General features: G+C 37.7%; 1 protein-coding gene across 1 annotated transcript; it reads right to left on the reverse strand.

The window, feature by feature from the left end:
• Nucleotides 1-1,716: 1,716 nt before the first annotated feature.
• On the reverse strand, nt 1,717-6,432 carry LOC145101673 (TMV resistance protein N-like). The gene is made up of 5 exons (XM_079038929.1): nt 5,872-6,432; nt 4,181-5,285; nt 3,779-4,090; nt 2,547-3,681; nt 1,717-2,016 (listed from the first exon to the last, which is right to left on the reverse strand). The coding sequence occupies exons 1-4, from the start codon at nt 6,345-6,347 to the stop codon at nt 2,581-2,583; spliced, it is 2,994 nt and encodes a 997-aa protein (XP_078895055.1). The 5' UTR covers nt 6,348-6,432; the 3' UTR covers nt 1,717-2,016; nt 2,547-2,580.
• Nucleotides 6,433-13,969: the final 7,537 nt, after the last annotated feature.

The following is a 13,969-nucleotide window of genomic DNA, read 5'->3' on the forward strand; positions in this document are numbered from 1 at the left end:
CACCAACTCCAAGCTTAGTGCCACCATTGGTAACCCAATGCAAGATGTATCTCTATACTGTAGCCTTGACGGAGCCCTACAATATTTGACGTTTACTCGCCCAGACATTGCCTACGCCGTTCACCAAGTCTGTCTCTTTATGCATGCACCAAGAGAACCACACTACAATTTCTTAAAACGCATTCTGAGATATCTGAAAGGCACCACCAATCATGGCCTCTACATCAATCCCTCAAAGTCTACCAAACTTACCGCTTACTCTGACACTGACTGGGGGGGTTGTTCGGACTCACGCCGCTCCACATCCGGCTATTGCGTATTCCTTGGCGACAACCTTGTCTCATGGTCATCCAAACGGCAACCTACTATCTCCCGATCAAGTGCCGAAGCTGAATACAAAGGAGTCACAAATACAACAACTGAAACGATATGGCTACACAACCTTCTTCTTGAGCGCCATCTCCCGCTGCGCCAAGCCACCATCATATACTGTGATAACATTTCAGCTGTCTACCTTACACAAAACCCAGTTCAACATCAATGGACGAAACATGTTGAAATCGATATCCATTTCGTTCGAGAAAAAGTCCATATGGGTTCCGTACGTGTCCTTCATATCCCAGCAGATTACCAATACGCGGACATTTTCACAAAGGGATTGCCATGTCAACTCTTCACCCGTTTTCGATCCAGTCTCGAGACTATTCGACCATCTACAGATTCGACTGCGGGGGAGTATTAGCGAAATATTTTAGTCATATATTTTGCACAATTATGTTGTATATTTTGTATTTATTGTACATTATATGTTCCTTATTTAGTTCTCTAGCAGATTAGACTTTCCTAAATTACCCATTTGTAATCTTGTATATATTTTGGTTAGAATCAATGAAATAGGCATCGAATCTCAGACACTAACACACCCCCACACACACCCACAAACACACACACGCACACACATACCCACACCACCCCTACCCCTACAAACACACACCCACCCTCACCCACGCCCCCACAAGCACACACACTTATAAACACCCACACATACAACCCCCACAACCCCCCCCCCCCCCCCCTCACACCCCCACAAACATACACTCAAACACACACACCCACACTAACCCCCACAAACACACACATACACCTACAAACACACATGCACACACACACACCAACCCCCACAAACTCACACCCACCCCACCCCACACCCACCCAACACCACGACCACAATCACCGACCTATCATCACCATCACCATCACCACCACCACTACCCCATCACCACCACCACCACCACCGTCATCACCACCACTGCCACAATTACCGCCGCCACCACCACTGCCTGTCCCCTTGCCGTTGCCCTCACCACCGCCATCGTCCCCACGCCCATCCTATCACCGCTACCATTTTCTAAAAATAAAAACCGATAGAAAAATACACATCTAAATACGTTTTCTAATTTTCTAAAACTGAAAATGAAAAATGAATAAGTTTTAACTAAACGCATTTTGTAAATTTTCTAATGAAAACCGAAAACGGAAAACGAAAACTGAAAAGGGAAAACAAAAAACAAAAAATGAAAACTGTTTTTCCGTAACTAAACGCAATCTTATTCTTTTATTCATTCTCATAAAATAACACTGTCCACACAATACATGTTATCCATAATTCAAAAAAATTTACAACATGAGAACAAAGATACAAATTCAAGAGTAATATTTGACTCTTTGACACCCGATCTTCCATTTACATAGATACAAGTTCTACAACATGAGAATTCAAAATATAACTACACACCAACATTACAAAATAATGTTGCAAGAAACTTTCACAATCTTAGTAAAAACTTGATACATCTTACATTCATTCCGGTATACTATACCAAAGTATGACATGGTTATACCACCTTTCATTACATGCTAGTTATATGAAGTTCAAATACTTTACCTTAATTTTTCTTTCAAAATTTTACTTAATTTTATCACCACCTCCATCACCAACAAGGCCGCCACCAACACCTGAATAAAATGCTAAATGGATAAGTCAAACGCTTAATGGGTTACAATGTTTGCTAGCTAAAACGTTTCAAAAACACTTTTAGGCTTATTGCTCCACTTTTTCCCTTAGGAAAACTAGGGTTCAAATGGTCCGTGGAATTCCTAAATGCAGGAAACGGTTCAAATGCAAGGATCCATAATTGCACGTACACTTGTTCAGTTGAAGAAAATGAAAAAAAAAATGGAATATCATCCACATGCATCAGTATGTGTTGCTAGGATTTCATATCTAATACTTAAACTTTGTCATGGTACAAGGCTGAAGAAATAGTCTTTCGGTTATGAAGAGTTCCAAATCGAGTTACTTCCTTAAGAGAATAAATCAGCTACCCTATGGAACTAAGCTTACATCTCGAAATAAACTGCTAATTAATGTGATGTAATAAACAGTATAATTATGGACGACTCTAATCATTTAAAATTTCAGCCTGTTACATGATTTGCTAAGTCTCTAAAACATAATATAATCAATGGAAACAGGAAGAAAATACCTCGTCAGATAGTCTCTGTACGTAGACTGGCTCCTTAATCTGTGGGTGCCGGTATGTAGCGGAAATGACTATTTTGGAATATCTCGGTTGCAAAAGCACGTGACTGTTCAAGAAGTGATGTGGATCCAAAAATAACCACACCAGTCATCGAAGACATACTGTGTGGAAGACGACTTATTCGTGTTAACGATATATCTAAACCTTCTAAAAGCCCTAGATTTCCAAAATCCTTAGGCAATTTCTCAAGTTTACTACAAAAGCCAAGAAAGAGAAATCTCAAACATTTCAAGTTACATATGCTGTTTGGAATATCTCCTAAAGATACACACTTGGTCAGGTTCAGCACCTCTAAACATTCTAATTGCCCAATATCCTCGGGTAACTTCTCAAGGAGCACACAAGATTCAAGTATTAGAGATTTCAGATGAATCAGCATGCAAATGCTATCTGGAAGACATCGAATACTTGCAGACGACAAACTCAACTCCTCTAAATTTTTTAACCAACCAAGATTCTCCGGTAACTCTTCAAGATACCAACAATCTTTAAGTGTGAGAGATTTTAGGTGTTTCAACATACAAACACTATCAGGAAGAAATTTGATGTGTGTAGACACCAAATTGAGCTGTTCTAAGCATTTCAACAGGTCAAGGTCATTAGGCAACTCTGGAATACAGCCATAGAATCTAAGGCGTCTTAGATGTTGTAAACCACAAATGCTTCCTGAAACACTCTCAAGTTTTGTGCAAGGTTGGAGATCTAGAACGACAGCCTTAGAATCAATTCCGGTTGACAAGGTTTGTTCTTTACAATAGTGGAATGCAAACCGTAGCATTGGTAGATTGTTTGTGGTGTCCCTTGGGAATTCCTCCAAGCACTTCGCAGCCACAGATAACTCAGGTATACTTAGAAGCACAAGTGATTCCAACTTTTTAAGCAAAGAAAAAGATACAGACCATGAGCAACCAATTAAATTTACGAGAACAAGCCTTTCTAGACATCCAATGGGCGCATGAATCTCTGTCAAATCATGACATCCAATAAGAATTAACCTCTCAAGATTCGGAGTCATCTCAAGGTCAAGGGTCCTCAACTTGGAATCTCTCAGGTCGAGGAATCTGAGCTTCTTAAGAACCTATATATCACATGCAAAAAGAAAACTAATTACACAGAGTATTCATGTATAAGCTAACACATACAGCAAAAGGGTTACAATTAATCAATCAATATACCTTTCTTTCTCCACTTTCCCAAAGTTGCACGATTTTGCTTCCAACCAGTTCAAGTCCAACAAGATGATTTGCTCGAAATGTTGGGGGTAAAGACAAACCAGGGTAAACATTCCAATACAAAAACTGTAACGAATTCGGTAAGTACTGTTTTGTTTTATCAAACTTCCAGTCCCTAGGGAAACAGTCATCATGCTTCCCACCAAGACAAAGATATCTAAGTTTCTTCATGTTTCCAAGGCTTTTGATGATAATTTCAGGACTCAGTTCCTTCCACACCAGCTCCAGTCCTATACATGTTGATGCTTCAGTACCCTATAATCCAAAACCAATCACCATATATAAAACTTGTGTTATAGGTAATGAAAATTTATTATAAGTTTTAGTAAATTTGATGCTAATTACCGAATCATCGGTGAATAGTTTTTCAATTTCCTCGCGAATCCAGAGTCGGCTGTGTTTGTTGGGGTCATCGGGGTGTGATCGCCGAACAATATTCTGTCCCAATTCTACTAGTCTATCATGCATGCCCAATCTACTCGAGTCATCATTTAAAATTGTTATGAGACATTTTTGCTCAAGAATTCTTAAACCATATGCGGCACTAAATCCACAGCTATCAAGGACTCTAACCACATACTCTTTAGGAAACCCCCTCAAGAAGCATGCAACATCTAAGAACATTTCCTTGTGATCATCCTCTAGGCTGTTATAGCTTATTTCCAACACCTCTATAATTTTCCGAGATGGAATTGTTTCTAGTCTTTTTAGTGCACCTCTCCACACTAGCTCATTTTCACCACGCAGATGTGAACCCAAAACTTTAATCATTAAGGGAAGACCAGCAGCATAACGTACTACTTCTGATGAAAGCTTTTCATACCCTTCATCTGGAATGTATCTCTTAAATGCATACCTACTAAACAGGCTCATTGCTTCCTCATCCGACAAGAAGCCGACATCATGAATCCAGTTTGTATCTACTCCGTGTGCTAGCAGCACTTTCTCGTCTCTTGTTGTAATGATGATTCTACTTCCGTCCTTAAACCAATCACCAGCTAACGCCTCAAGCTGCTCTTCATCATCCACATCGTCTAGAACAAGAAGAACTTTTTTATAGGGTAGCCTCATTCTCATGAATTCTTTCCCATCATGAACACTCCCCACACGCATGTTTTCATCTTTTAGAACACCTGAAAGGATTCGTTCTTGCAATGACCGCAAACCTTCCTTTTTTGAAATTTCCCTTACGTCATCAGCAAAGAAACTACCTTCAAAATGGGAAGATATGTTATCAAAAATAGCTCTGGCCAAAGTTGTCTTCCCAATGCCTCCCATCCCCTTGATCCCTATCAAGCGCGCTTTATCGTTCAAACCGATCCCCAAAGATGACTCAAGATCTTGCATGCGGTGGTCCATGCCTATTACATTTTCATCATTGCTCAAATGAATGGATCGTAACTTGAGTGAAATTTCTTTAACAATTTTTTTTATGGCTTCAGCTTCATGCCTGTAGATGAAACAAGATTCAAGTAGCTTGATCAAGAATATCCCACATGATAAATTAGTTTCAGCACTATACCATACAACCATATTTCATGCTTCATATATATGCTTCTACAATGTTGGAAAATAAGAAGATCAATCTATGCTACTGGGTTTTAAGGCTCAATTGAGAAGAAGAAAAACGATTTTTTGCTGCTGCAAAAGAAGTAAATATTCCTCTTAAATTTGAAGGAAACGGTTTCAATGAATTGCATTACAAAGCAAAGAAAACAAGTAATACTTATATGCCTATTACTTCTAAAATTTAAATTAATACTAAAAATACTAACTATAAAACTAAGACATACTTCATAAATCAAGGAAGAAATGGGTGAAAAGTCAGATATGGTGAAGTGAAGGCAGAACTATTTATATATTTGTTGCTGACTTTAAGGAGGTTCTATCATCACATAGAAGACTCAACTTTGAGTTGAAATTTTACAACCTAACATCAAGGCCATGGATGACACTTCTACATCCACAGCTGGACCTGATTAGAAATACAAAAATGAAAGAATACTTTTGCAGAGATATGATAAAGGAATTTTTACCCATCAGCAATGTTTTTTAGATTCCACCCAACCAGATTGCCTGCACTTTCCAGAGCCTTTTCCCATTTCGTAATCTGTTCGTTAGTCTTATGTTTGGCAATGGCTTCTTCAACTGGCCCACTTCGTTTGCCGATGTCGCTGGGCTCCACATCATAAAAGAGCGGGTAAGCAATCTGCTCATTTTCGTCTTGACACTCCATAATCTTCGCAAGTTCCTTCAGGCACCAAGAAGAAGATGCATAGTTTTGGGAGAAAACAATTATAAAGAACCTTGACTCTTCAATGGCTTTGAAGAGCTCATCGATCCTTTTTCCTTTCTCCAGTTCCTCGTTATCCCTGAAGGTGTGAATACCTAGTTGCTTAAGAGAAACGTAAAGATGATCAACAAAGGTCTTACGCGTGTCTTCTCCTCTAAAGCTCAAGAACACATGATACTTAAAGCTCTTTTGATTGGATGAAGTTGAAGAAGACGCCATTAAGGGTTTTCTTGATGGAACTTCTATAAATCAAATCGTTCTTGAGAGATTTTCTTAACAAATAATTGCAAAGAAGTTAGTGATGTTTGATACTACACAACCCAATGATCGGTAACAGCCAGTAATATCAACAAAGTGACGACATACATTAATTTTGTGGGTCACGTCAACGAAGAAATTTCAAATGCCCCGCTAAATTATTATTAAAAAAATGTCAACTGGTCAACCAAACCTTTTGTATTATTGCGATTGCTTCATGGCAAGTTGCAGTTGTTGAATGGAAAAGTCAACAAAACTTTTGTATTAATTGTTCGAGTAAATTACACGGTTCGTGCTCGTGGGTTAAAAGATATAACGGTTTTAGTCCTTAAGATTCATTTTTGTAAAGTTATCTTCCCTATTTTATAGTTTCATTTCACTTTTGATCCCTTGACCGAACCAGTTACCCAATTGTATTGTAACCTTTAAACCCCCTAATGTGCCTTTTTGATCATTTCACGTATCCATTATAAAACTCCCATAAATCAAACAAATACACAGATGACAGATCTTCCACCACGTAAATGCTCAAGTGGAAGATCGCTTATGCATTTACTGTTGTACACATTTAAGTCTCTTACACATTTCAATCATACAAGTCGATCAAGTAATTCTTTTAACTTGAACACAAAAAGGCAGATGAAAACATGTAAGTATATCAGCATTGGCGCACACCGGTGAACCTTGAGAATTCCTATAGGGAGTTGCTATCAAGTGTACCTTGTTAGATCATCAACAAACATGAATGTTGAATTAATGTGTCTAAGGTCCTAACTAAATTGATATAATGTTGATGAATCATAACCAAGAAATGGCTTGGATCAATCATATGAGAGAGAAAAATGATTTATTAATATATTATATAATTAATATTTTAATTAGAATAATAGTAATAATTAATTAGGAATTAATTATGTGTTAATTAGCATCAATTAGAGGTATAAGAGCCGAGCTGCAATTGTTCAATAGTTGAACAATAGAGAATATCTAGAATCCTTATAGGCTTGGACAGTTTTTGAGGCTCTTCATAGAGCTTCTGGAAGCCTCCAAAATAAAAGGAAACTAGATAATTACTGATTTGAAATATTATTATTTTAAATTTAAATCTAGAATTTTGGGGATTATCAAGCAGTTATATAGAAGGATCAAACCCTTGGAATTTTCGGCCTGACCTTTTCCTTAAAAGAATTCTGAAAGTTCTACCTCTCTCCCATATTTCCTTCAATCCTAGAGTTTCTTAAGTTTTGAGTGTGACACATAAGAGGTCCGCATACTTTTGGAGCTAGTTTTCAAGGAGACTATAAGGCTTTTGGTTAGCTTGTTTCGAATCAAGCAAAGGTATGTAACTCCATCTATGAATTCAATTTCATAGGGTTATAATTTTGATTTCATAAGTATGTTGCTATTAGAAGGAAAAGACATAAATCTATTTAGGTTGCTTATACCTTTAAGAGTTAAGTGAAATTCCGCATGTATAATTAAATTGTAATCTAAAAACCACAAACAGAGTTACCTGTTACAGCCCTATAAGAAATATACACCTAAAAAAAAATATCGATACGGAAGCTATTTTCATGGAGTAATTTTCTAATTTATCGACTTACACATAGAAGCATATCATATTTTACCCATAAGTAGTTGAATCTTACGTCTTTCTTATAGGCTTGTCCCAGAGGTGAGCGATAGAGACGACCGTCCAGGGCCCATCTTTTAAAGGGGCCATAAAATTTTTATGGACTTTATTATTATTATTATTATTATTATTATTATTATTATTATTATTATTATTATATTTAGAAGCTATTATAAAAAATTTTCTTTCAATTTTGTCATCTCGTTGTGAGCATTCAGGAACAAAATGAAGAGTACACTATATAGACATGAATGATACTTCAGATGATGATGATAATAATGTCAATCACAAACATTTTTCATCAAATAGAAACTCTAATCCGCATTATGAGCCTCCCCATGATGACAATTCACGTGATCATCTCGTATCACAGTACATGGAAGCCATTCTATCACATGAAAAAAAGGAGACGCATGAAAACTTTAGAGAGCTGTTTTTGCCAAGTGTCATCATTCATATAATCCTTGATAAGAAAAACAACGATGTACCTCTTTATAGAAGATGGAAGAGTACACTAACCACACAATGTGGTTATGAAGCTTATGTGGCTAAAAAGGAAGCCTTCATGGATTTGATTGTATCACCTTCTAGGTTCATTGATCATCTCCCATGGAGGTAAATCATCTTATTCTTATCTAATAACACTTATTTATTATTTATAATTTCAAATGAAAATAAGAAAAGGTAGATAATCTAATGGTAAAATTTTATTAATTGAATGTTAGATGTTCGTATGCTTTGAAGAAATTACTTGAAAAGCGGAGTGTTCAACAAGAGTGTGATGGAGTGAATTTGAGATCATGATGGATTAAAACCTTCTTTTATAGTTTGAATCTTTTAATTGCCATGTGTTGTAATTTAATTGCACAGTCAGCTGTCGACTTCACTAACTACTAACACCTACCACACAAGGGTTAAATTTTTTGGGTGTAGTTTTGTATAGCATAGAAGTAGTGGATACTTTATAAGAGAATTAAGTTACATATGTATTTGAAGAAATTCAATTATTAGTTGATGTAGTTTTGAACTTGTATTAAACAACCATTAGGAGAGTTACATTTCTGTTAAAGTTTGAGTTTGTGTATAGGAATGAACTGAACTAGAAGGGAATAGCCAAGGCTAGGCTATGTTTGATGACGAGGATTCGGAAGACGTAAATGTCTTTTATGATAAACTCATTACTCTAAGAAGAGAGTTTTTTCATACAACACTTTCTCCAAATAGACTTTAGAGTTATAGAACTTTATGTATTAAACATAATTGTAGGGGTGGCAAATCGTACTATCGTTTTGTGTTTCTGTCGTCTGACGCGACACAACAATGTTTTATGTAACACGAACACGACATTACATAATGTGTTTTTTAACTAAAACGAAAACGAACGAATTAAAAAACGACAAAGACGACACGACACGATAAATATGACATATACTAAAAACTAGTCTATTTAATGAATACTTTATCAAATATAACACGACAAACACGAAAAACATGATAAAGAACTGCTAAATCATGTCAATTTCGTGTCGAATTTTGAACACGAACACGACACGACATCGTGTTTTTTATAGTTAACACGAACACGACACAAACACAAATTCAAATTTTAGTTTCGTCCCAATTTCGTTTCATGTCGTGTATTTTTGTCATGTCGTGTCATAAATTGCCACCCCTACTTAAATGGAAGGGAAAAAACATGCCCTCAGATTGGTTTGTCTAAGGATCAAGTGTCCATAACGTCTATTTGAATTATATATGTACTTGCAAATGATTTTAATCGGCTCTACCACTGCTATGATATCAATAGAAACTATGAAGACTATCTTTATACATATTAGACAGTTTATATACTTATTGGATAGCTAATAGTTAGAGGATAAAAGGGTAAATATGTAACTTATACATATTTGATGTAACCAGTTTATGAATACAATAATAATACACAATGTTTTACCAAGTTTAACTTGGTATCAGAGTCATATTATCAGCAACCCTAGCAGCATATACCCTAATCATCGACACCCTCACAAGCCTGTCGATCATCATCTTCTTCACTAAATAATGGCCCTCATTGATGCCTTCACAACAGTTGAGAAAACCTCTTACAACTCTCACTAGTTTGTGTCTATGCTATCTCCAACAAACTATGGATTCTGGAAAACAATGATACATGAGTTTCTTGTCACCAACAATCTAATCGGCTATGTTGATGGTACTATTCCCTGCCTATCTGTCACACCACCGAACCGTCAGAAAAACAACGGCGGAAACGTCCAGGGGCGGGTCACGTCATTCGTAGTATCACAACAATCGTATCATAGCAATCAAAGTAAACACAACCATTACATTACAATATGAATATTTACATCTGTTTTGTACATAATAGTATATAGCAAAAGATAAAAACGAGACTCCAAAAATGCTCCGTCTTCTCCAAAAGCTGGCAAGGTACCTGTCTATCGTTGCCCTAAGAATACAAGCAGTTTTGAAAAACGTATCAGCATAAAGCTGGTGAGTTCATAAGCATGTTTTTGTATTGAAAACTAGTCACTGAGTTTGAAATAGTTTCTTTCCATTATAAGAAAAATGTCGATTATATCGAAAACCGTTGTTATCAAGTTCTGAAATATGTATGCATGTTTGCCAAGAAAATCCAATATTTTCTAACATGTTTCTTGGTTTCTGTATGAAAAGTATGTTCTGTTTGAAAACCTTTGTTACCACCACTATGTAAGATCTGTTCGAAAACACTGGCTATCACCAGTAAGTATAATAGTTTTATTATCTAAAATTAAACCAAATGTTGTGTCCCTGGATTACCCTCCAATAAGTAGATAGATAGGTAGTTTTATTACTTAAAATAAAACTATAGAAGAAAGAAATCTCATAAACAAAGGTTAGTTTATACTTATTGTGAGTCATAACCATACTAATATGACCTCTGACCTCCTTGACGTTCTTCAGGCATTGTACGATTACAAAATTTGTCACCCCAGGCGTGCCCGCCTAACTGTAGCTAACAGTTCAGGTGTAGGATTGTCGGTCCCGAATAGATCTATTCACAAATTTCACGCTCTCCCTCCAGGAGACTCTGGTTATACTACCGGTGAGGATTTATTGGTACCCTGAGGGGCATAACGAAGATAGTCTCACAATCCTATATTAACTAGTTTACGTGTTGTTCGGTTGTTCTCGAGTTTGAATTTGTTTGTAACGGTGTAGAGTATAAATAATTATACATAAAAATAATTATTTAGCAAGATACTCTAGGTTTGTATTCGTAGAAATGGATAAACTAAATCTGACATAGTTTATATGTTGGAATCTGTAAAACTGGTATTGAAATCCCAAACTATATCCATTATAGTTTGAATGGTTTGTTGCATTCAAGTACTGTTTTGAAAACTATGCAATCATGATTTGAAAATGACCCTTATGCTCCACATATTACAAAAGGGATAATTGTATATAAATGTTCGGTGGAAAAACCTTTGTAATTGCATCAGTTTTTAAGTTATGAAAACTTTTATGTTTAGCTTTTATTCCCCCCCTTGAAAACATGAAAACTCGGAAAAGTGTAGGGGTATGAACTCACTGTTTAACATAGGATTCGAGTGTACGATCGATACGAGTGCAGAGTGTCAACTGATGTTTCGTACGCAGGTGGACCCTATTAATCAGATGGTAACACATATACGTATTAGATTAGGGTATTTCATGACTAATCATGACTGGAAACCACCCTAAGGTCTTGGAAATGTTTGTACTAAGTGTTCTAGGTCCCACACTTAGTGATCTTTGCAGTTTAAGGCCAAATATGAGCATTAGAGTGGGTGTATGGCCATAAAGGTGAGTGTGCAGCCAGACTGTGTGTGCGGCCGTACACAGGAGTGTGTGGTTGTATACTCCTCATTTGTGCCCGAAATGTCAATTTTTGAGGTGTTCAGGTGCTAAAACCAAGTCCAACTAGTAACTGGAGGCAAAACTCTTCACTTTTGGAGAGTTTTAGTGTGTGTGCGGCCACCTTATGAAGGTGTGCGGCCGCACTCCTTCAAAGGATGAACAACACGAAGAACATGAAGAGTTTCAGGCTTAGATTTAGGTGTTTTACCTGATTTACAAGCTAAATGATGAAGTTCTTCACGTTTTTGAAGCCTTTGGAGTGTTCTAGGATGAGATTTTTAGAGAGAGAAAGTAGTGTGCAGCCAAAAGAAAAGAATGAATGAAGGGGGTCCTCCCCTATATATAGAGGGGAGTGTGCATCTGGGGGGGTTGGTTGTGCGGCCGCACACCCATGTGTGCGGCCGTACACACCTCTCAAGAGGGTGTATGGCCCGGTTTTGCTTCTTTTCGACATGTTGACTCATTCCTAACCTCGTTCTTGGTTGTATTCACGCTTAGAACACTTAAAAAACGCTTAAATTGCATTATAATTGATGAAATGGAATTTTAACATTGATAAAAATTGACCAATCGTACATAATGAAAGTTTCGGGTTGTCACATCATCCTCCCGTTAGAGGGAATTTTGTCTCGAAATTCAAGAATAAGGGTACAAATCATGGATTTGGAAAAAGATGAGGGTACTTCTGTTTCATTGAATCCTCGCACTCCCAAGTGAATTCAGGTCCCCGCTTGGCATTCCAGCAAACCTTCACTATCGGGATGCGGCTTTGCTTTGTTCTTTTGACCTCCCGGTCCATGATTTCGATTGGTTCTTCCACAAAGTTCAGGTTTTCGTTGATTTCAATTTTTTCAAGAGGGACCACAAGGGTTTCCTCAGATAGGCATTTCTTGAGGTTCGAAACGTGGAAGACAGGGTGAATGTTACTAAGCTCTTGAGGTAATCAGAGTTTGTAGGCTACGGGACCAATCCTAGAAAAGATTTTGAATGGTCCTATGTACCTCGAATTTAGCTTTCCATGTTTTCCAAAGCGTATCATGCCTTTCCAAGGCGAGACCTTCAGCAGAACACGGTCTCTGACCTGGAATTCCAAGGGTTTTTGTCGTTTATCGGCGTAGTTCTTTTGTCGATCTCGTGAAGCCTTTAGTCATTCCCGGATTTGTATGATCTTTTCAGTGGTTTCGTGGATGATTTATGGACCAGTGAGAGTGCTATCAGGGACTTACCCCTTGGCTAGCTGCGTGTTGCCCACCTCAGCCCAACACAGAGGGGATCTGCACTTGCGGCCATTGAGGGCTTCGAAAGGTGCAACCTTGATACTGTTATGATAACTATTGTTGTAGGAGAACTCAACCAAGGTCAAATGGGTATCCCACGATTTACCGAAGTCGATGACACATGCTCTCAGCATGTCTTCCAATGTTTGGATGGTTCTATCACTCTGTCCATCTGTCTAAGGGTGATAAGCTGTACTCATATCCAGCTTAGTTCCAAGAGCTTTCTATAGGGACTGCCAATATCTCGAAGTGAACTTGCTATCTCGATCGGAGATAATAGATACAGGCACTCCGTGCAGTTAGACTATTTCCTGGATGTAGATTCATGTGAGCCTTTCCATCTTGAAAGTTTCTTTGATTGGCAGGAAGTGAGCTGATTTCGTCAATCGATCGACTATTACCCGGATGGTGTCGTACCCACTTAGAGATTTGGGTAATTTCATAATGAAATCCATGGTAATCCTCTCCCACTTCCACTCAGGCATCTCCGGCTGATGAAGTTGACCTGAGGGCTTCTGATATTCGACCTTCACCTTGGCACAAGTCAGACACTTGCCCACGAAGGTAGTGATTTCTGCTTTCATGTTTGGCCACCAATATAACTTCTTTAGATCAAGGTACATCTTGTCCGAACCTGGGTGAATGGAAAATCTATTTTTGTGGGCTTCGTTCATGAATACTCCTCTGTAACCACCGAACTTTGGGGTCCAGATCCGATCCATGAAATAGTAGACTCTGTCTCCCTTGATCTCTAAGTTCTTTTCCATTCC

Source organism: Lactuca serriola, chromosome 4 (genome assembly GCF_051521515.1).
Source record: "Lactuca serriola cultivar US96UC23 chromosome 4, Lser_US96UC23_V15, whole genome shotgun sequence".
Classification (NCBI taxonomy): domain Eukaryota; kingdom Viridiplantae; phylum Streptophyta; class Magnoliopsida; order Asterales; family Asteraceae; genus Lactuca; species Lactuca serriola.

What these genes read in the sequence shown, in the direction of transcription:
- LOC145101673 (XM_079038929.1), bottom strand. Translation starts at nt 6,347, where the DNA reads ATGGCGTCTTCTTCAACTTCATCCAATCAAAAGAGCTTTAAGTATCAT. An exon ending in CTAAAAAACATTGCTGATGG is followed by an intron (nt 5,286 to 5,871) that starts GTAAAAATTCCT and finishes TTTCATCTACAG; the next exon opens with GCATGAAGCTGAAGCCATAA. An exon ending in AACTATTCACCGATGATTCG is followed by an intron (nt 4,091 to 4,180) that starts GTAATTAGCATC and finishes TTTGGATTATAG; the next exon opens with GGTACTGAAGCATCAACATG.